This window comes from Protomyctophum bolini (assembly GCF_963924005.1).
Source record: "Protomyctophum bolini genome assembly, chromosome: 15".
Classification (NCBI taxonomy): Eukaryota; Metazoa; Chordata; class Actinopteri; order Myctophiformes; family Myctophidae; genus Protomyctophum; species Protomyctophum bolini.
The window spans coordinates 3830546-3855063 of NC_137876.1; the positions used below are offsets into that span (position 1 = coordinate 3830546).

Below are 24518 nucleotides of genomic sequence, written 5' to 3' on the forward strand. Positions count from 1 at the left end.
GTAACAGTAACATTCAACAACCAACACGCCTCGCGTCAACTTCTGCTTTCCCCACATGCACACATAAAAAGGTACGTTTTCACCCGCTACGCTCCGAATATAGTCACTGTTATACACGGTGGACTCGTATACGAGTTATTGTATTTTATGTTGTTTTGTGTATTCCTGCGGGGTATCTTCCCCCGTAGCCCTCTGCGTGTCCTTTAGAGAGTGTCTTTAAGCTTAATCTTGGTAGGTTTATTGACATACTGACTGGACCTTCCAGGTCTATTTTCTGCCGCAGCAGATTATAATAGAAGAGTCAAGTCAGTCCGTCCGTCGGCTGGTATAGTCTAGTCCAGATGTCTACGTGTCTTCAGACGTATAAATAGGTCGTGGCGTCCTATTTCTGGCGTTATATTTTGTCTTATAAGTTATTACTACTAGGATGTAGTGTGTGTGGGTGTGGGTGCGCGCGTGTGTGTGTGTGTGTGTGTGTGTGCGTGTGTAATGTATGCAAATGAGCATAGCTGTGTGTTTGTGTGCATACAGTAGGAGCTTTGGGTTTTGTGTCGTTGAGTCTCGCTGATTGATATGAATGTCAATTGATAACACGTGTGAATGTCATGCATCTGTACTGTAGCTGTCAGACAGATGGTAGAGGAGGAGGAGGAGGAGGGCCACTGTGGCAAAGTTAATGTGATAATTGTTGCAATTATGTGAACAAAATAACATCAATCAGTGGTTGTCTCAAACAAACAATGTCATTTCAGGGACCCTCACATTAGCTGCAGACCCCCCCCCCCCCCATCAGAATATTTTTGTGTCAGGTTGTGAGCTTTTATGTAGACTGTAAAAAAAGAGGTGTATTTTCTATCAGCCGAGAACGTGGGAGTTTATCTCCTTTACAATGCACTACTAGACCCATAGCCGCAATTTGCGACTCTAGATTGTTTTTATACTGGGATGAATAGAGTTGCAATACCCTCCATTGACTCCCCACTCATTGCGTTTGTGATCTGCTTGTATTAAACAACGTTAAACTCACATCACCAACATTGCAGCCAAGTTTGAATTATCCTCTTTTCAATCTGCCGAGCTTTTGTTTCATACAAATCATCATCATCATATTATTATTCTGGCCAATCACAATTTGCGTCCTCACCTTCGTCATCAATGTTTGTGTTACGCAATGTTTGTTTGCAAACTCTCCAAATTGTCCATTCATTGTCAATGGCATTTAATGTTGTTTGTGTTGGGACAAAAATTGGGTTAGATACACATGGACAGAGGAGGCCCTCAAAAAAACAACAACGTTCTGTTTGATTTGATATGAATGTATATGCATGGGTTTGAGCCTTTGAGGAGATATGTGGACCTTGATAACCCCAATATCAGAAGCGCATTTTGATTCAACCCGTGAGCGCTGTGTACATTTAGAGTTAATTCAACCCGTGAGCGTGTACATTTAGAGTTAATTCAACCCGTGAGCGCTGTGTACATTTAGAGTTAATTCAACCCGTGAGCGTGTACATTTAGAGTTAATTCAACCCGTGAGCGCTGTGTACATTTAGAGTTGATTCAACCCGTGAGCGTGTACATTTTAGAGTTAATTCAACCCGTGAGCGCTGTGTACATTTAGAGTTAATTCAACCCGTGAGCGTGTACATTTTAGAGTTAATTCAACTCGTGAGCGCTGTGTACATTTAGAGTTAATTCAACCCGTGAGCGTGTACATTTTAGAGTTAATTCAACACGTGAGTGTGTACATTTTAGAGTTAATTCAACTCGTGAGCGTGTTGTACATTTTAGAGTTAATTCAACTCGTGAGCATGTTGTACATTTTAGAGTTAATTCAACCCGTGAGCGTGTACATTTAGAGTTAATTCAACCCGTGAGTGTGTACATTTAGAGTTAATTCAACCCGTGAGCGTGTACATTTAGAGTTAATTCAACCCGTGAGCGTGTACATTTAGAGTTAATTCAACCTGTGAGCGTGTACATTTAGAGTTAATTCAACCCGTGAGCGTGTACATTTAGAGTTAATTCAACCCGTGAGCGTGTACATTTAGAGTTAATTCAACCCGTGAGCGTGTACATTTAGAGTTAATTCAACCCGTGAGCGCTGTGTACATTTTAGAGTTAATTCAAGCCGTGAGCGTGTACATTTAGAGTTAATTCAACCCGTGAGTGTGTACATTTAGAGTTAACTCAACCCGTGAGCGTGTACATTTTAGAGTTAACTCAACCCGTGAGCGTGTACATTTAGAGTTAATTCAACCCGTGAGTGAGCGTGTTGTACATTTTAGAGTTAGAGTTACAGACGGTTCCATTTAACACAGAGGATTTGATTCGCTTCTTTTAATACATCCGTGATCAGCTTTCTGGAGGGGAAACATTCCAGAAGTTTAAATAGAGAGAGAGAGAAAGAGAGAGAGAGAGACCACAAGGAGAGTGTTGTGGTTTGGGGAGAAATGAGTCACGCAGGAAAATGGCTCATTTCTGCCTACTGGGTTTGTCCTTTTCCTGAAGAAGGAGAAAAGAGAGAGAGAGAGAGATGGGGGGGCGGGGGGAGGATGCCCTGTGCCACTATGCGTTCATGCGTTGCCAACAAGGCCCCTCCCTCCCTCGTCCCTCCCACCTGACAGTTTTTATGTTGCATTTCTGAGCTCTAGTGAACTTTTGTTTTCACTTGTTTTCAATGGTTTCTTCAGCTGTCTCCACACAGCACTGGTTCTTAAACTTGTATTTGCAAGGCATAGAATGTAACTTTGTCTTGTGTTTTGCTGTATTTTGGTACAATTAACAATAATAGGCATTTAGCAGACACTTTGGCTTTGACGGGTTGGAGAAATGGCATTTCTGTGTGGACTTGTTCTCCCCGTGTCCCCTAGGGTAGGTACCCTCACATGTTCTCCCCATGTCCCCTAGGGTAGGTACCCTCACATGTTCTCACTGTGTCCCCTAGGGTAGGTACCCTCACATGTTCTCCCCGTGTCCCCTAGGGTAGGTAGGTACCCTCACATGTTCTCCCCGTGTCCCCTAGGGTAGGTACCCTCACATGTTCTCCCCGTGTCCCCTAGGGTAGGTAGGTACCCTCACATGTTCTCCCCGTGTACCCTAGGGTAGGTACCCTCACATGTTCTCCCCGTGTCCCCTAGGGTAGGTACCCTCACATGTTCTCCCCGTGTCCCCTAGGGTAGGTAGGTACCCTCACATGTTCTCCCCGTGTCCCCTAGGGTAGGTACCCTCACATGTTCTCCCCGTGTCCCCTAGGGTAGGTACCCTCACATGTTCTCCCCGTGTCCCCTAGGGTAGGTACCCTCACATGTTCTCCCCGTGTCCCCTAGGGTAGGTACCCTCACATGTTCTCCCCGTGTCCCCTAGGGTAGGTACCCTCACAAAAACATGCAGTAATCTGCCTGATGAAGGGGAAAGGAACTGGTCGGAATAACGTGTTCCTTCCACACACTATGTCCGGCCGGGGAAACTCCCCCCTGTCAGGTGAAAAGAAGCAGTTTGGACTCCTCATGCACAGACGGAAGCATGAGGTCAATCCGCTGCCCTCCCCAGGTTGGTAGAGGAAGTGTAGCGCCCAGGATTACATTAGATAATTGACACTGGGTGAAAAGAATGGGGTTGTAAAAGAAAACTAGACTAAAATGTTAGGAAGGGACTAGTGGACAAGAGATCCAGTATATGTCTTCTAACACTTGGTTGTACAGTATGCTGTGAGCTTGTAGATCAGCTATTCAGCAAGTGTAAAATCAGCCAGCCATTATTCGACGGCACCAAGGCCCTCCAAAAACTACATTTCAGTCGCCTAAATCAACTGTAGATTTAGTCGATGAAAACTATCCAAGAGAGCCCTATGACTAAAACTAAAATATATATTTTTGCTGTCAAAATCAACCACCACCACCACCACCACACCACAGTGGCTGATAGCTGCAACGATGTACAAGGACGACACTGCAGTGCATAAATAACTCCATGACAGTCAGAGGTTCCCATGATGTGTGTGGAACCCTGTGGCGTTTTTCATGTTTTTGTCGGTTAACTTAAAATAAAATGATGTCACTCTCTCCTGCCATAGTGTTCCTGTAACTAGTCAGCTGCAAAACACGAGGGCCAAGTCGTCGATCGGTGTGAGAAGACTGTGTTGTTGTTGTTGTTGATAAAGTCAAAACTCAGCCAAAAATACATTCCACTGCAAACTTTTTCTTTTCCTTTTTTTTTGGTAGTTAAAGCAGCACTGTTTTTGTTTTTGTTTTAGCTATTTTAAGCATTATGTTCTACTTTAGCTGTTGAAATATAGGGCTTGTAGGTCTGCTATTTTTGAAAAATCGTGAAAATGCGGTACGAATCTTTGAATATATATTCTTTCAGAGCGAATGTTTTTAACTCAAATCTTTGCTTCTGAGGGGTTCCTGCCAATAACATATTTTCAGATGGGGGTCGGTGGCAAATTACATATAATTGTTGGGGTCCTTGACATGAAATATTGAGCACCACTGATATAGAAACATAAATATTTCAGAAAACTGTGGGGGAGGGGGGGGGGGGGGGAGACGTAGCAAAGGTCGTCGGGACTCGAACCCACGACAAGCTGTCCGGCTGCATTTTACCTGCCTATAGGTGCTAGCCTGAGATATTTAGATTGTGTCTAGACGTGACCTAGACACGGGACACAGATTTTTACCTAACGGTCAAGATTCAGTTTATCCCCTGAGCAAGCAGGCTGGCTATGTGACCGTAAATGACATTATCATGTGATGTGATGTGAAATGACGTGGTATATCGGTACTCGCCCATAATATACCAGCATTTTAGGCAGTATCTCCACTGCAGCTTTTCCAATACTGGAATCGGAAAGCCACGTTTAAACTTTAAAGGACCACTTCACCACTTTTCAACCTATCTTCATATAATAGGTCCTCGCTAATAATCATGAAAAAACGGCGCAATTCTTTTCTACTCGGTCTGTGTCTCATAGGAGGGCTGTGGGCAGTTCAGAAAACCGTCTTCCAGTGACAACATCGATGGGGAATACAAGCTAATAAAATGTTTCTAAACTGCCCACAGGCCTCCTATGAGACACAGACTGAGTAGAAAAATAATCGTGCCATTTTATCATGATTATTAGTGAGGATCTATGAAGATAGGTTGAAAAGTGGTGAAATGGTCCTTTAATGTCCTCAACGTACTGTACTGTACTGTACCCACCATCATAGTGAGACAGTACAGTAACTTCTCTTCACTGTCTGCATTGTGTGTGTGGTGTGTTTTCTCTGTACACATTCCTCATAGAGGTTCGGTTGTAGAGAGGTATGTATTTTGTGCTACACCTTGGCATGTCATTTCTCGGGGCTATATGGGGATGACCTGGGGACGATTCAACAAATCAAACGCCTTCTAAATCCTGACAGTTTGCTGAAGAAAAACATAATTATGTTTCTGTTATGTCAGTCGTTCTCAAAACATTTTCATGTCAACGACCCCCCCCCCCCCACCCCCCAAAAAATGTATGTAATCGACCGCCGACCTCCAGCTGGAAATATGTTGTTGTGAATTGAGTTAAAAAACGTTTGCTGTGAACGAATATATATTCAAAGATTTGTTTGCGACACATGTTTGCCACTTTTAAAAAACAGCGGACCTGCAAGCGCGTAGCGAGTGCCGTGCTATACGAGCTTGTAGATCTGCTATTTTTCAAAAGCTAAAGTATATCATAATGCTTAAAACACCTAGAGGGGTTCCCGCCCAGAATGGGCTGGTCTATACCATAGAATGCTGTGTGCTTCCTTTGGCCTACTGTATACAGCCTGCGGTTCTCAAACATTCTCGTGTCAAGGAACGCAAAATGGATGGACGGACGGACGGACGGACGGACGTACTGTATCTGACCTGTGACCTGAGATTGCTTGGTTAAAATGTTTCAAAAATATTCTGACATTTTCACTAATTTTCTTAAAATATCTGATCTACAAGATCTGCTGTTTTTGAATAATATAAAACGGGGTTTAAGTGGCCAAACCCTGGGGGTCCCCGTCCGGACCCCACTAGAGAACCACTGGAACCTACATGCTTTAAAAAGTCACGCAGGGTTTCACACACCCCGTAAAATCATCAATACTGTAGACGGGAAATGAGTATTGAAAATCATTTGGGATCTTTGGGACGCAATTAACCACTAAAGCCTTATTGGGACTACATTTTGGACATTTGAAAACTTAAAACGGGACATTCTGCAATTTCTCCATAATGAGTACTTTTAACCTTTTTCCGGGAAGCGACGCTGCCAAAATGCGTAGCCTATGTTTAAACCCGAGCAGCCCAGAGCATTGATTTCTGGTTTCGTCATCATAACGCAACGGCCTTATGTTAAGTAAAACATTCGAGTACTTCTCATTTATTTTTTACACCTCCTCTTTCCCCAGGCCCACTGACGGTCGGTGAGGTTCTGGTCATCATCATGACCCAGCGAGAGCAGCAGGACTTCAGGACCAGCCTGGCGTCGGCCCAGGCCTGGATGACGGCCGTCCAGGAGCGTCTCCAGGCCAACGACAACACGCAGGGGCCCCGGGACGCCCTGGAGGCCAGGCTACGGGAGACAGAGGTGAGTGAATAATAAGTTACCCAGGGACCCCGGGACGCCCTGAAGGCCAGGCTAAGGGAGACCGAGGTGAGTGAGTGATCCTTCGGCCTCTGTCCGTCCGTCATGAACCACCTGGCAGGCTCAGTCTTCAGACACATTGAGAGGGATACACGGTCAGGAATTCTGACCTGAGATCAGATTCATACGAGGTTTCCAATGGACACACACTGGTCTGATTAACCCATTCTGACCTGAGATCAGATTCTAAAAATGTCAGTCGTTCTTCGATTTTTCTAAAATAGCAGACCTACAAGCTCGGCGCGCTATGAGCTTGTAGATCTGCTATTTGTCAATAGCTAAAGCATGACATGATGCTAACACCAAAACGGGTTCCCGTTCAGAATGGGTTAAAGGATCATGTTTTAGGTTGTTATTAGAGAAAGTAAAAGATAAGTGTTAATTTTTTTTAAATTGCTGCTTTCTTTCGTTTTAGGGATTTTAGCTGTTTTTGACAGGGGGGGGGGGGGGGGGGCGGGGCATTCGAGCATGGGGCTAAATATGTATTTTTTTTTACAAAATGTTATAGCGATTTATTTGCTAGACCCCAGGAAATGACATTCAACACTCCTCTTTTACTTTCTCTAATAACAAACTAAAACATGATCTTTGGCTGAAAAAAAAACTAAACTAACCCAGTGGTTCTCAAACGTTTTCATGTCAAGGACCCCCAGATTGTGAAGAGAAGCAAAGGCTCGCAAACTTAATGCAAGTGGATGGGAGGAGAACTCTGATGCGTCTCTATTCATATATACTCTAAGGGTTTCAGGAGCACTGATCAGGTGCTCCTAATGCACGACACACATGCAATGTGTGTCGTAAATTAGTTCAATCATAATGACGGCGACACAACGAAACCATTCATCGTAGCAGATTCACAAGCTCATAAGGAGGCACAGAGTGACGAGTTTTGAGCGTGTAGATCTGCTACTGTTTAATTGGCATCCTGAAAAGTAACGGTTTTGTTACATAATGAGGTTTCCACCCCACAGAGACCATATGACGGCTAATAGTTAAAGACAGAGCCTACACAACTTGTCCGGTTGGTTTTTTTTTATGGGTCTTAACCTGGGCGAGAACCGGTTTTGGGCTTATAAGCATTAAGTTATACTTTAGCTATTGAAAAATAGAGATCTACAAGCTCGTAGCGCGGCACCGAGTGCCGCGCTACGAGCTTGTAGATCTGCATTTTTTTTTCTTCTTTTCGTGAAAATGTGGTGCAAATCTTTGAATATATTTTTTACGTTTAACGTTTTTAACTCAAATCTTTGCTTCTGGGGGGGGGGGGGGGTCCCTGGAACACATTTTCAGATTGGGGGGTCGACGGCTAAATGCAGATATTTCTGGGGGTTCTTCATTGACATGACATTTTTGAGAACCACTGACATACTGTAGAAACATGGGTTTTTCCAGAAAACTGTCAGGATTACAAGGCATTTGTAGAATCGACCTCGGGTCTAAATGGGTAAAGGCTGAGGTAAACTAGGGCACGCCAATATGATGATATTATATCCATGTATAATCGTGATGCGAGGAGACTAGATATCAGGGATTTGGGATGCATGGCATAGGTGGTTTTATTTTCTTAAGTTTAATCATTTGTGACTGCCATTTGTGATTTTATTTCAATTTTCGTTTTTTCATCATGGCTTCAAATTGACATATCGGTTGTTCAGTTTGAGCCATCAGTTTTGGAGATATGGCTTCTAGAGTAATTAATGTCTTGCAGAGAAACAGCGAGTTGAGCAAACGGGCTTGAAAGGTTCACTTCTGTGGTCTCTTAACATTACACCTATAGCTACATTTTTCAGCATTTATTTCATATTTACATTTTACATTTCAGACACTTACAGTATTTCAGTCTTCAGACATGCTCTAGTATGTGAAGAGTCTGCCTGTGCTATTAACTCATTTTGAAAAAAAAAAATCATCTCCCCTGGTGAAAAGCTGGAGTTTGCCGCGATGGCAGGCTCTCAGTCAAATCTGGTCACATTTGTGCCATATTTGATACTTTCTAAACTAGTGTGGGGCCCTTTCTCCACCGTTTCGGACGGGGGGCGGGGCTCGCCGGTACCGGGGCGGGCGGGCGGGCTCGCCGGTACCGGGGCGGGCGGGCTCGCCGGAAACCGGGTGCCGGCACCCTGGCTGCGTTCTCCCGTGGGTCTGGAACTTCACACGGGTGTGATTTCTTTCTTTCTTTGTTTTCTTTTAGAAAATCCACGCGTCGGAGCACGAGGGCCACGTGAAGATGGACATGGTTCTGGTGGCGGCCGAGGGCCTGATGCAGAGCGGAGACGAGGAGACCAGAACCACCGCCCTGGTTCTGCTCAAAGAGCTCAAGGCCCAGTGGGAGGAGACCCAGACCTACATCATACACACACACAGGTGGGGGTGTGTGACTGTGTGTGTGACTGTGTGTGTGTGTGTGTGTGTGTGTGTGCGCGCGCGTGCGATATTTGGATCTGAGATGTAGTGGAGTAGAAAGTAATTGTACTTTACTTGAGTATTTCCTATTTCAAACACCTCAAGTACAGTACTTAAGTAAATGTACCTAGTTACTTTCCACCACTGGCACTGTGTCATCATGTTGGCTTAAGGGCGGGAACCCCTTTTGGTGTTAAAGATTATGTTATAATTTAGCTATTTTTGAAAAATCGTGAAAATATTTATTTCAGACAACTGGAGGATTTAGAAGATTTTTTTTTAAATTTTGAGGTCAGGCCTAAATGGGTTAGTCTAACCCAATTTGCCATATTAGGAAGATCAACAGTCTTCGGCTTCCCTGATTGGCCAACTCAACTTTTCGTCTTTGTGGATTGGCCAAACTTTGTGTGACATTTGCGCCGCCGTAAGCAATATAAGCTATGCATAACACAGACATCTGGGAATTGTATCTCAGAGTGAGAATTTAAGAATCTGAGCTGATATACAGAGTGAGCAATGTTCTGCTGGACGGTACATCTGAATGGAGGACCAAACACATCCGGTTGTGTTGCTGTTGCAGTGAAGGATGAAGTGTTCACCTTTGGAGGACGTTCTGATGGAAACCGTGATCAGATGGATGTGAACGTCTTCAACACAGTGTCTCTGCGCTGGAGGAAGTTGACCCCAGAGACAAATGGGAGAGGAGAAGCTCACCTTGAGGGTCCCTCCTATCGCGAAGGCCACACAGCTGTGTTAATAGAATATGTTGTCTACATCTGGGGAGGCATCTGGGGAGAGGAGTACTGTAACATGCTTTATGCATTTGATGTGGACACCCATCTGTGGGTCAGAACCGAGGCTTCTGGGACTGTTCCTGAAGTGCGGCGCTACCACTCAGCCTGTGTCTTGGAGAAGGTCATGTATGTCTATGGAGGATACAACCAAATGTTTAAACACAATAATGACATCTACAAGTTGGACTCCACCACAATGGTCTGGACTTTAATTAACACCAAAGGAACGCCACCACATGCTTCATCACTTCACTCTGCCACCATCATCGGGACAAAGATGTTTGTATTTGGGGGCCTTGGGGGGCCTGGGGTCTTCTACAACAACATCAGTGTGTTTGACACAGAGACCAGCTGTTGGCTGAGCACGCCTTCTGCACAGCTTCTTCCAGGACAACGCTGGGGTCATTCAGCCTTTACCTTCAATGGAGAGCTGTACATATATGGTGGTCACACCTCGTACCAGACCGGCAATGATCTGTGGAAATACAATCTAGAGTCATTCTCCTGGAAGAAGGTCGAGCCCAAGGGGAAACGCCCACCTCAGACATATTGCAAGGGCTGTTGCATGGTGGGAGATGGTGTCTTCCTCTTTGGAGGAGTGAACACACCCAATAACCTGTTGGTCTTAGACATGAGGCCCAGTCTTAAGACGCTGTGCAAGCTGGCAGTTATTCAGTACGGACTGGAGCAGTCTGGACTCCCACACAACGCCAGGTGGGAACTGGCAGCCATGAGTACAGTAGTACAGTGAGTACAGTAGTACAGTGAGTACAGTAGTACGATGTATGATCTAGTTAGACCCACACAGTGAAGCATATCATTATCATTACTTGCGCAAGCAGAGCGCGCAAGTAATCATTTCGCTTGGTCTCTTCAAAGTGAAGCCATGTTTTTTTTCAACCGTAAGTCTGTGCCTGGTTTGCTGGGACAAGTTACAACATTACGTCATCGTTGAGAACTGGGACCAGAGTACATGGTGTGTATACGTATGTAACTGGTCCCAGTTCTCAACGATGACGTAATGTTGTAACTGGTCCCAGCAAACCAGGCACAGACTTACGGTTGAAAAAAACTTGGCTTCACTTTTTGGAACCAAGTAACCACAGTATACTGCTAATCAAATTACAACTACATACTCTGTATGTAGTTGTAATGTGATTTGTAATTTGTAAATCTGTGCCTGGTCTGCTGGGACCAGACTACACAGATGACCATATCTCTTACGTCATCACTGAGAGCTAGTCATACATATACACACCATGTACTCTGGTCCCAGTTCTCAACGATGACGTAATGTTGTAACTGGTCCCAGCAAACCAGGCACAGACTTACGGTTGAAAAAAACTTGGCTTCACTTTTTGGAACCAAGTAACCACAGTATACTGCTAATCAAATTACAACTACATACTCTGTATGTAGTTGTAATGTGATTTGTAATTTGTAAATCTGTGCCTGGTCTGCTGGGACCAGACTACACAGATGACCATATCTCTTACGTCATCACTGAGAGCTAGTCATACATATACACACCGTGTACTCTGGTCCCAGCTCTCAACGATGACGTAATGTGGTAACTGGTCCCAGCAAACCAGGCACAGACTTACCGTTGAAAAAAACTTGGCTGTCACTTTTTGGAACCAAGTAACCACAGTATACTGCTAATCAAATTACAACTACATACTCTGTATGAGAGCCCACGGTAATACACACCATGTACTCTGGTCCCAGCTCTCAACGATGACGTAATGTGGTATCTGGTGGGACCAGATTACACAGATGACCATTTCTGATGACGTAAGTCATACAACATTATGTTTCTGGATTGTATAAAAATCACGCAAATGTAAAAAAGTTAACCATTAAGCTTAACGTCGTTGTAGTATATAACTAACTAAACCAAACAGAACTTTAGGATAAAGGACAGAAATCCAAACCATTTCAGAGAAGAGAATTTTTCTACAGAACTGACTACGCAGACTACTTTCTCTCTCGAAAGTACTTGCGCGCTCTGCTTGCGCACTAGTAGGCCATTTATGGCCTACTAGTTGGCCTACTAGTGTGCAACAAGCAAGTATGCACTCGGCAGAGTGCAGTTCTAGTTACTTGCGCAAGCAGAGCGCGCAAGTAATCATTTCGCTTGGTCTCTTCGAAGTGAAGCCAAGTTTTCTTCAACCGTAAGTCTGTGCCTGGTTTGCTGGGACTAGTTACAAGTTACAAGTTACAACATTACGTCATATACACACCATGTACTCTGGTCCCAGTTCTCAACGATGACGTAATGTTGTAACTGGTCCCAGCAAACCAGGCACAAACCTACGGTTGAAAAAAACTTGGCTTCACTTTTTGGAACCAAGTAACCACAGTATACTGCTAATCAAATTACAACTACATACTCTGTATGTAGTTGTAATGTGATTTGTAATTTGTAAATCTGTGCCTGGTCTGCTGGGACAAGACTACACAGTCTATTCATTTTTCTGTAAAAAAGTAGTTAGGTAGCAAATAGTTACACGTAATGATTATACATTTCAAACGTTCCTTCACAGAGATACTGAGATGTGATACTTTCCAGCGGTCAAAAGTACTTGCGCGCTCTGCTTGCGCACTAGTAGGCCATTTATGGCCTACTAGTGTGCAACAAGCAAGTATGCACTCGGCAGAGTGCAGTTCTAGTTAGTCACTGTGGTTATATAATGATAGTAATAAAATGTCTTATGCAGCACGGTGCACAACATAAAAAAAGTGTCTCACATCAAACTAAAGAACCATTGTCACATGTTGAATTGATATGTATTTGGCCGCGGACCCCCACTTGCAAATGTTTTCTGCCAGGGATCCCCAGAAGAGAAGATTTGTGTTAAAAAAAAAAAGTATTCCAAACTATTAACCACAAATGTTCGAGATCTTTAAAATAAATTTAAAAATGGCAGATGTACAATCTTGTTTTTAAATCTGCAAAATATCTAACATATAAATGCATGAAGTGGTAAAAAATTGTTGTTTGAGATCCACTGGCTTCCAGTACCTTCCCAATGGAAGCTAATAATTACAGTATCTTCTGTAGTTTATTTAATAATATAATACTAATAAAATGTATTTTATGTAGCACCTGTACAAAGTTGAGAATTGTTTTACATCAAACAACGTTGAACTCCTGTAGTCTAAGAGACCTAGACTGGAGTTACAACTGTACATGGACCACGTTTTACCACCAAATCTCTTCGTCAAAAATAGCTGCAATGTTAGTTTGTAGATCTGGTATTTTTGGCTAATGTTCCCCCCAGAATATGGACGCTGGGGGAGACAAATGGTTAAACCGCGTCATTCGAAACACTACACGCCAATCACGCGCTGTGATTGGCCAGTAGCAGCTTTTGAGTGGCAGTCGGGGCAAACGCTCTCGTCAGAACATGACTTACTATTTTGCAGGGATGCACGATAATTATCGGCCTGATAATTATCGGCCCGATATCAGGAATTATGACGTCATAATTATCGGCCAGATAACATTATTAATAGCTCCGATAATATACTTTATATGGGCTCGAAATTGCGATAATTTTGGACGCAAATGCGCCTGAAATTTTATCTGTGCGACATAAGAATATAGTTGGTAGCAACTATGGGACTACCAATCATTTCTGTGGTGCGCCCAAACGCTCCCCGAGTCGCCAATCTCTCCGTGAGGAACGGCTGAGACGAGAGAGAGAGAGAGACGCTTCTCCACTCTGTCTGTTGCAGTGTGTGTAGTTCCATAGCAGGTTCATAGCCCCGCCTGCTTCTCCTCTCTATCTCCCCTCTCTCATTTCACTCACTGAGTCACTGACTCGCATTCATTACGGACGGTGACTGTCTGCGCCCAGCAGCTGACGAGCGCGTATTGGTGCTCGTTCATTCATCGCGCTGTTGAATGCGTGTCACTCGTTACCGGTTGTAGTTTATTAATTTGCTCCAGTTGTGTAGCATTGTGAAACGCGACGCGACCGTTTGGGTTGAGAAATGTAGAAGTAGTAGCTGTTTGGCTACATGATGCTACAGACCATGCTACAGACCATGCTAATGACTTATATGCTAACAACAACAACGTGTCAACGTCTATCACTGGAACTTGGATAGTGTTGTACTTGTGTTTACACACGCACACACACACAGACAATAGTGGTTCTCAAAGTGGGATCCGGGGAGTCAGAGTTTACAAATGGCCCTGGCCCTACCTTGGTCCTAACTGGGCCCTAAATGGGCTGGCCCAAGGCCTTACTAATTAGCACCAATTGTATGCTCTACCCGGCAAAAAAACATTTTTCTTTTGTTTATTTTTTTATTTTTTTAAGGTCCATATATGGGCATTCCAGACCTGTTGTTTCAGCGCGACCCTCACCCATCTCACCCTCAAGACGTCTTACTGGTTTAATAAATTTTGATGAATCATACAGCATGTTAGGGAATTCATCATGTCGGGTAAAATATAGCGAAAGTTAGTGATGGTGTGACAATTGTCAACGTTTTGGGACTACTGACGTTATCAATATTATTTGTTGCAATGCGTGATTGATTTGCGCCAGTGATCAATTTGCCATATTAGGAAGATCAACAGTCTTCGGATTCCCTGATTGGCCAACTCAACTTTTCAGCTTTGTGGATTGGCCAAACCTTGTGTGACATTTGCGCCGCCGTAACCAATATAAGCTATGCATAACACAGACATCTGGGACTTGTATCTCAGAGTGAGAATTTAAGAATCTGAGCTGATATACAGAGTGAGCAATGTTCTGCTGGACGGTACATCTGAGTGGAGGACCAAACACATCCGGTTGTGTTGCTGTTGCAGTGAAGCATGAAGTGTTCACCTTTGGAGGACGTTGTGATGTAAACCGTGATCAGATGGATGTGAACGTCTTCAACACAGTGTCTCTGCGCTGGAGGAAGTTGACCCCAGAGACAAATGGAAGAGGAGAAGCTCACCTTGAGGGTCCCTCCTATCGCCACGGCCACACAGCTGTGCTAATAAGAATATGTTCTTATTATGTTGTTGTCTACATCTGGGGAGGCTACCGTGGAGTGGAGTACTGTAACATGCTTTATGCATTTGATGTTGACACCCATCTGTGGGTCAGAACCAAGGCTTCTGGGACTGTTCCTGAAGGGCGGGGCTACCACTCAACCTGTGTCTTGGGGAAGGTCATGTATGTCTATGGAGGATACAACCAAATGTTTGAACGCAATAATGACATCTACAAGTTGGACTCCACCACAATGGTCTGGACTTTAATTAACACCAGAGAAACTCCACCACATGCTCCATCAAGTCACTCCATCACCACCATCATCGGGACAAAGATGTTTGTATTTGGGGGCTATGGGGGTCCTGGGGTCTCCTACAACAACATCAGTGTGTTTGACACAGAGACCAGCTGTTGGCTGAGCACGCCTTCTGCACAGCTTCTTCCAGAAGGATGCTGGGGTCATTCAGCCTTTAACTTCAATGGAGAGCTGTACATATATGGTGGTTACAACTTTGATGTGTGGAAATTAAATCTAGAGTCATTCTCCTGGAAGAAGGTCGAGCCCAAGGGGAAACGCCCACCTCAGACATATTTCTTGGGCTGTTGCATGGTGGGAGATGGTGTCTTCCTCTTTGGAGGAGAGAACACACCCAATGACCTGTTCGTCTTAGACATGAGTCCCAGTCTTAAGACGCTGTGCAAGCTGGCAGTTATTCAGTACGGACTGGAGCAGTCTGGACTCCCACACAACGCCAGGTGGGAACTGGCAGCCATGAGTACAGTAGTACAGTGAGTACAGTAGTACGATGTGCGATGTAGTTAGACCCACACAGTGAAGCATATCATTATCATTACTTGCGCAAGCAGAGCGCGCAAGTAATCATTTCGCTTGGTCTCTTCAAAGTGAAGCCAAGTTTTTTTTCAACCGTAAGTCTGTGCCTGGTTTGCTGGGACCAGTTACAACATTACGTCATCGTTGAGAACTGGGACCAGAGTACATGGTGTGTATACGTATGTAACTGGTCCCAGTTCTCAACGATGACGTAATGTTGTAACTGGTCCCAGCAAACCAGGCACAGACTTACGGTTGAAAAAAACTTGGCTTCACTTTTTGGAACCAAGTAACCACAGTATACTGCTAATCAAATTACAACTACATACTCTGTATGTAGTTGTAATGTGATTTGTAATTTGTAAATCTGTGCCTGGTCTGCTGGGACCAGACTACACAGATGACCATATCTCTTACGTCATCACTGAGAGCTAGTCCTACATATACACACCGTGTACTCTGGTCCCAGCTCTCAACGATGACGTAATGTGGTAACTGGTCCCAGCAAACCAGGCACAGACTTACCGTTGAAAAAAACTTGGCTGTCACTTTTTGGAACCAAGTAACCACAGTATACTGCTAATCAAATTACAACTACATACTCTGTATGTAGTTGTAATGTGATTTGTAATTTGTAAATCTGTGCCTGGTCTGCTGGGACCAGACTACACAGATGACCATATCTCTTACGTCATCACTGAGAGCTAGTCATACATATACACACCGTGTACTCTGGTCCCAGCTCTCAACGATGACGTAATGTGGTAACTGGTCCCAGCAAACCAGGCACAGACTAACCGTTGAAAAAAACTTGGCTGTCACTTTTTGGAACCAAGTAACCACAGTATACTGCTAATCAAATTACAACTACATACTCTGTATGAGAGCCCACGGTAATACACACCATGTACTCTCAACGATGACGTAATGTGGTATCTGGTGGGACCAGATTACACAGATGACCATTTCTGATGACGTAAGTCATACAACATTATGTTTCTGGATTGTATAAAAATCACGCAAATGTCAAAAAGTTAACCATTAAGCTTAACGTCGTTGTAGTATATAACTAACTAAACCAAACAGAACTTTAGGATAAAGGACAGAAATCCAAACCATTTCAGAGAAGAGAATTTTTCTACAGAACTGACTACGCAGACTACTTTCTCTCTCGAAAGTACTTGCGCGCTCTGCTTGCGCACTAGTAGGCCATTTATGGCCTACTAGTTGGCCTACTAGTGTGCAACAAGCAAGTATGCACTCGGCAGAGTGCAGTTCTAGTTAGTCACTGTGGTTATATAATTATAGTAATAAAATGTCTTATGCAGCACGGTGCACAACATAAAAAAAGTGTCTCACATCAAAAAACTAAAGAACCGTTGTCACATGTTGAATTGATATGTATTTGGCCGCGGACCCCCACTTGCAAATGTTTTCTGCCAGGGATCCCCAGAAGAGAAGATTTGTGTTAAAAAAAAAAGTATTCCAAACTATTAACCACAAATGTTCGAGATCTTTAAAATAAACTTTAAAATAGCAGATGTACAATCTTGTTTTTAAATCTGCAAAATATCTAACATATAAATGCTTGAAGTGGTAAAAAAATTGTTGTTTGAGATCCACTGGCTTCCAGTACCTTCCCAATGGAAGCTAATAATTACAGTATCTTCTGTAGTTTATTTAATAATATAATACTAATAAAATGTATTTTATGTAGCACCTGTACAAAGTTGAGAATTGTTTTACATCAAACAACGTTGAACTCCTGTAGTCTAAGAGACAGAGGGCTGTGTTTGTGTGTCTTAAGTACCAGGTCTTATTCCCTAACTTGAGTAAACTAAAGACCTGGAGGCGTGATCAATGCTCTTTGGCCACTCAGAATAGCCAAATGGCATTGATCACGCCTCCAGGTCTTTAGTTTACTCAAGTTAGGTAATAAGACCTGGTACTTAAGACACGCAAAATACAGCCCCTAGACTGGAGTTACAACTGTACGCAGGAATGCAGGAGTTCAAAACGTGTATACAAGTATGAATGGCAAATGTTTGCGTGCGATCATTATGGAAATATCCTTTTTGAAGTGTTCTTGGTTTTTCCAAAGTGACCTTTCTTCCTGCTGTGGGCTCCTCAGGCAGGTGGTTCCATTAGCCCATTTTGGGCGGGAACCCCTTTTGGTGTTTAGCATTATGCTACGCTTTAGCTATTGAAAAATAGCAGATCTACAAGCTCGTAGCGCGCCACCGAGTGGCACGCTACGAGCTTGTAGGTCTGCTATTTTTGAAAAAATCGAAGAACGCGACTGACATAGAAACATGGCTTTTTTTTTAGAAAACTGTCATTTTCAAACGGACATTTTTAGAATCTGATCTCAGGTCAGAATGGGTTACTGGAGGAAGGCCTGCGGCCCGTCGGTGAGGACTCCAGGCTGCACCACAGGCCTCGTTAGTCAGGCCTCCATGCGCAACAAAAACTAATCTCACCTCTGAGACCTTAACGTTCGCCATCTGTGATTTGCAAGACAGCGTGAATAAGAGCAACAGTATAACAGCGCTCTCTTTTCCTAAAACATTTAGTACAACGGAATTGTTGTGATGTTTGTAGGTGTTGTCATTCTAAAAAGGACATTTTGAGGCCAATACTTTTGTGCTTTTTACTCGAGTTTCTCAGCAGAAACCGACCCAGGGACCACATCACTGACACCTGTCCTCCGTGAACTCCCCTGGCTCCCAGTCGAGTACAGAATTTACTTTAAAATGCTCACCTTCGCATACAAAGCCCTCAACAACCAGCTTTTATTTATGTAAAGCAACTTTGAGTACCTTGAAAAAGTGCCGTATAAATTGTATGTATGTATCATTATTATTTTTACATTTACGTAAAACATTTGAGTACTTCAACCACCATGCCTACATGGATATATAAAAAATGGTAGATGACACACACACACACACACACACACACGTCATTTCTCAACCGTTTCGGACGCGGGGCGGCTCGCCGGAACCGTCTCGGCCCCCTGGATCTTGATGTTCCTGGGGACCCCCTCCCCAGGGACCCTCCAGGTTCCCCCACATGGTAACTCTGTCATTTCTCGATTTATTTTGTATGCAGGGCGGCTCGCCGGAACCACACCCGGGACCCCCACACAGAATTGCACCACTCACTTCACACGGGTGTGATTTCTTTTTAATGTTATGTCTATTCTGCTCTAATGCTTGGTAAACTGGTTCCTTCCTAAGTCGCATCGAGTGGGTGTGGCTGCACTGGAGCGAGTACCTGAAGGCCTACGAGGAGTTTGAGCTGTGGCTGAGCAGGCTGCGGCGCCTCCTGGAGGCCGACGTGGAACTGCAGCTGGGCGTGAAGGAGAAGCTGTGGCAGGTGGGCTAGTACTCTAGTGGTTGGTTTCAGAACATCCCACTCCACTGACACATGCCTTCTCTATTTGAGCGACCACATCAAACACGAGGTGGATGCTGGAAAATACTGCGGCATGGTCATGCTGGACCTCCAAAAGGCTTTTGACACCGTGAACCACTCCATACTGGTTAACAAGCTTAAAGCTATTGGTTTTGATAGCACATCAGTGAGCTGGATGCAATCCTACCTGGAGGGGAGAGAACAGATGGTGGAAGTGAACGGAACACTGTCCCCCCCCCTCCCAGTGAGCTGTGGCGTCCCACAAGGAAGCATACTAGGGCCTTTACTGTTCCTAATATATGTAAACGACATGACTTCAGCTTGTGACTGCAACTTGTTCCTGTTCGCAGACGACTCAGCACTGCTGGTCTCGGACAGGAACAAACTGCAGGTTGAAAAGACCCTCAGCTCTGAACTCGGTAGAATCTGCACCTGGCTCGCTGATAACAAACTATCCTTACACCTGGGAAAAACTGAATCCATTCTCTTCGGATCAAATAGTAATCTCAAAAAGGCAGATGGCTTCTTGGTTAGAGTTGGTGATGATATTATCACACGGAAGGATCAAATTACCTACCTAGGTTCCATCCTGGAGGCCAATCTTTCCGGTGATAAGATGGCCACCAACGTAATCAAAAAAGTCAATCAAAGAACAAGATTCCTCTACAGGATCTCCTCACTGGTCGACAAAAACACCTTGAAGACCTTAACAGGAGCCCTTGTACAAGGTTTCTTTGACTATGCATCCACCTCCTGGTACCACAGCACCTCAAAGGCCCTTAAAACAAGGCTCCAGACCTCCCAAAACAAACTGGTCAGGCTCCTACTTGGCCTCACCCCCCGAACCCACCTCACCCCTGCCCACTTTGACAGGCTGGGATGGCTTAGGGTCGACGACAGAGTACAGCATCTTGCAATGGGTCTGGTCCACAAGATTAGATACACCACCAAGATACCCATGTACCTGTCTAAATACTTCCTTAATGTAAACGAAGTCCACACCCACAACACCAGAGGGAGTGCAACAAACCATGTACAACCCAGATTCGGCACAAACAAGGGACTAAATTCTTTTCGCTCCTATGCGACCAAAATGTGGAACGCCCTACCAACAGTCATTAAGACATGTGAATCCCTTGGCTCCTTCAAAACTGCTCTCAAAGGGCACCTACGGATGGCTGCAATTCGAAACTGGCCTCTGTAAAAGCTGAATTTGTATCTGGATTGTACTATGTTTTTGTATGGACGTGGTGTTGGGTGCCTGCACATATGCACACATGGCATCAACGCATGGTGTTGTGTGCAGGCGCCCTACACTCTGTCTTTGTACTATGGATTGTACTATGTTTTTGTATGGACGTGGTGTTGGGTGCCTGCACATATGCACACATGGCATCAACGCATGGTGTTGTGTGCAGGCGCCCTACACTCTGTCTTTCGTTTTCTTTTCTTTTATCCCCCTGTTCCCCTCACTGTATATATACTTTTTTTCCCCCTTTTCGCTTCCTATATGATGAATTCCTGTTCTGTTCTTTAACTACATAGAAGTGTCTATTTGTTTGTCTCTAAATGTTTTGATGAATTGAACAATGTGGACCCTGTTGTAAACAAGTGTAAGGCTTAATTGGGTCGTCCACTCACAGTTAACAGTCTTTGTATTGAGTTTGTGCTTGAAATGTACTGTAATTCTGCAAACTGTTAATAAAGATTTCAATCAATCAATCAAACTCCACTAACCCCCCTATTAAAACCCATTAGCTCCTAATTAACCCATTACATTACGACCTAAGGCCAGATTCTAGAAAATGTCTCGTTCTCACAAACACCCTATGTTTCTATGTCAGTGGTTCTCAAAAACCCTGTGTTTCTATGTCAATGGGCTCACTTCGTTCCTGGACTACAATTCCCATAATGCTTTGGCGCACTGCTCCTCCTTGTGGATAGGGGGAGGGCTGTCTTACTGAGACAACATGTAGTCCAGGAAGTAAGTGAGCCCATTGTCGCAGTAGACATCCGGTATAAGTCATTTTACACTCTGAAAATAGCCGATTTACAAGCTTTGTAGATCGGCCTACAACTACATTTTAGTCGACTAAATCGACTGTAGATTTACCGGTAGTCGACTAAAACTACACTAACTAACTCTAAACTAAAATCTAAATTTGCTTGTCAGAATTAACACTAAACTCAAGATTGTGTGTATGCGTGTTATCGTGTGTGTGTGTGTGTGTGTGCGTGTTATCGTATGTGTGTGTGTTATCTCGTGTGCGTGTGTGTGTGTGTGTGCGTGCGTGCGTGCGTGCGTGTGTGTGTGTGTGTGTGTGTGTGTTTGTGTGTGTGTGTGTGTGTGTGTGTGTGTGCGTGCGTGTGTGTGGCAGGTGGACCACCAGCGCGTGGTGCTGAGCGACGTGCACGGCCAGGCGCCGCTGCTGGAGCGGCTGCTGGACGAGGCGTCGGCGCTGCACAACCGCACCGAGGACCCCAGTGTGGAGCCCAGCGCCCTGGAGAGGCTGCGGGCCCAGTACGACCTCACCCGGGACCGCGCAGAGGTAGGGAAACACACCACACCACTCCACACCACACCCGGGACCGCGCAGAGGTAGGGAAACACACCACACCCCAGGAGAGAGGCTGTAGGCCCAGTATGACATCACCCGGGACCGCGCAGAGGTAGGGAAACACAACACACCCCAGGAGAGAGGCTGTAGGCCTAGTACGACCTCACCCGGGACCGGGCAGAGGTAGGGAAACACAACACACCCCAGGAGAGAGGCTGTAGGCCTAGTACGACCTCACCCGGGACCGGGCAGAGGTAGGGAAACACACCACACCACACCCTGGAGAGGCTGCAGGCCCAGTATGACCTCACCCGGGACCGGGCAGAGGTAAGGAACCACACCACAACCGCAACCGCGCAGAGGTAGGGAAACACAACACACCCTAGGAGAGAGGCTGTAGGCCCAGTATGACCTCACCCGGGACCACGCAGAGGTAGGGAAACACAACACACCCTAGGAGAGAGGCTGTAGGCCCAGTACGACCTCACCCGGGACCGGGCAGAGGTAGGGAAACACAACACACCCTAGGAGAGAGGCTGTAGGCCCAGTACGACCTCACCCGGGACCGGGCAGAGGTAGGGAAACACACCACACCACAGGAGAGAGGCTGCAGGCCCAGTACGACCTCACCCGGGACCGCGCAGAGGTAGGGAAACACACCACACCACACCCAGGAGAGAGGCTGTAGTCCCAGTACGACCTCACCCGGGACCGGGCAGAGGTAGAGAATCCACACCACACCCCAGGTGTGCGTGCGTGCGTGCGTGTGCAGGCTAGGTTAGGTTAGGTTAGGTTAGGTGAGACCGATTCCTCCTTGGTTTCCAGTGTATTTGAGAACAAGTCAACAATTTTCAACAACGCACTAGGAAAATGTACTAAAACTACTTCACGGTATGTTCGGAAACAGAATGTTGTCCCTGCAGAAAAAAGGGTTGCGTAATTCGGGGAGGTAATTATCATCAGATAATTGGGGAAAGTATGGCCTCCTGGAGTATTTTTCCAGAAGGAAGTGATTTGCATCCACTCAGATACTGTTTTATTTAGCAGCGTATTGCATTAGCAATGATGTTGTTTTTTTGTTTGCGGTTTTGGAGCTGCCATATCTACAGCCAGACAGATGGCTGGGGCTGTAGTTCCTCTTCTCTGGTGTGTTTTTGGCTGTTTGTTTGTCTTGTTTGTCTTGTCAGACACAGACGTTTCTGTCTTTGGTGTATCTTGGAGGCAGGACGTGCAGAGAGTGTTAGAGAGGCAGGGAACCAACAATTGTAATGCCCAATAGCAATACTTTAGTGCTTTTACTCTTGTAACGGTAGCATTTCTATATCGCAGCCTTGACACTTTTACCTATAAGTGAAACGTTTGAGTACCGTAATTTCCGGACTATAAGCCACTACTTTTTCCCCATGCTTTGAACCCTGCGGCCTATACAACAGTGCGGCTAATCTATGGATTTTTACAGCTAACGGCCACTAGGGGACCTTCTAAATCTATCTCTATGGCCCTCTATGCGGCTTATAGTCCAGTGCGGCTTGTATATACTGTAGTACACATTTGGTTTTTCCCCTAAATTTAACTGGTGCGACTTATATTCAGGTGCGCTTTATGGTCCGGGAATTACGGTACTTTTTTCCACCAATGCATCTTTGCTTGATTCTCTCCCTCTCTCCCCCTCTCTCTCTCTAGGAGCGTCTGCTCCAGCTCCAGAAGATAGCGGAGGAGCACCAGATGTATAAGGGCTGCGTCCACCAGTTCCAGGCGTGGCTGCTGTCAAAGACCAAGGAGCTGAGCGAGCTGCTGGACAAGGAGTACACCGCTGAGGACAGGCTCAGAGCGCTGCAGGTGAGCAAAGCCACTCTTCTCTGCCCCTCTCTCTAACAGACACAGTTAACGATCGCTTGTTAAGTGCCTGCCAGACAGACAATCAGATGAAATGAAGGCAGGTGTAGACTAGAGTGTAGACTAGTGAACTGAACATGTTCTCTTTATATCAAGTACTTCATACCAGCCCCTTATGAAACTACTTCTCCCCAAATCCAAATGGATTTCATTTTCCATCCTGAATGGCAGTAACTAGAATACAATGAGAACTGAGAAGATCTCCACAAAGGTTTACTCATCAAAACTGATTATAAAACTGTAACCATCAAAGCATGCACTAATGGTTATGTGACCATGGCATGTGCATAATATCAAATCTTAAAAGTTTGAGGCTGATGGTCACTTTCTGGCATCCCTAATACGAAGCAACTGATAAAACACGTTATTTCAATGGCAGTGGATGTAGAGAGAGGATTTTTGTCCAACCACGAAACGGCAACCAATGGGTGCGAAGAGGGTCAGAGAACCACGGGGCGGGACTTGACAAAGGCTGAATTGTTTAGGAAACTCTGCGTGTGTGGGGGTGTGGCTCCTTTTCACGCTGTTCTCCCCCCCTCCCCGCCCACCCCAGGCGTTGGACGACAGCGTGGCCGGCGAGGAGAGCACCCTGCGCCACATCGAGGGCGTGGCGGAGGCGGTGCGCGCCAACAGCTCCCCGGCGGGCGCCGAGGCTGCGCTGGAGGAGGCGGAGGAGCTGCGTCTGGGCTGGCAGCGGCTGAGACAGGCAGGGATTCATTTGATTGATTGATTGATTGAAATATTTATTAACAGTTTGCAGAATTACAGTATACATTTCAAGCACAAACTCAATACAAAGACTGTTAAAGGACCACTTCACCACATTTCAACCTATCTTCATATAATAGATCCTCACTAATAATCATGATAAAATGGCACGATTTTTTGACATCATCATTAGGCAGATATTTTTTTAAACAAGATTTTTTTACAAAAATGTTTAGATTTTCATTATCGTGA

The 24518-nt window shown here is 45.0% G+C and overlaps 1 protein-coding gene across 1 annotated transcript in view; it reads left to right on the top strand.

Moving 5' to 3' along the window:
• syne3 (spectrin repeat containing, nuclear envelope family member 3) overlaps positions 1-24518 on the top strand; it is a 68639-nt gene continuing 44121 nt past the window's right edge. The window contains exons 1-7 of the mRNA XM_080783340.1: positions 1-71; positions 6420-6598; positions 8847-9019; positions 18927-19065; positions 21483-21653; positions 23346-23501; positions 24112-24264. Coding sequence (XP_080639466.1) covers positions 6455-6598; positions 8847-9019; positions 18927-19065; positions 21483-21653; positions 23346-23501; positions 24112-24264 — 936 coding nt within the window. The 5' untranslated portion in view covers positions 1-71; positions 6420-6454. The remainder of the gene's footprint in view (positions 72-6419; positions 6599-8846; positions 9020-18926; positions 19066-21482; positions 21654-23345; positions 23502-24111; positions 24265-24518) is intronic.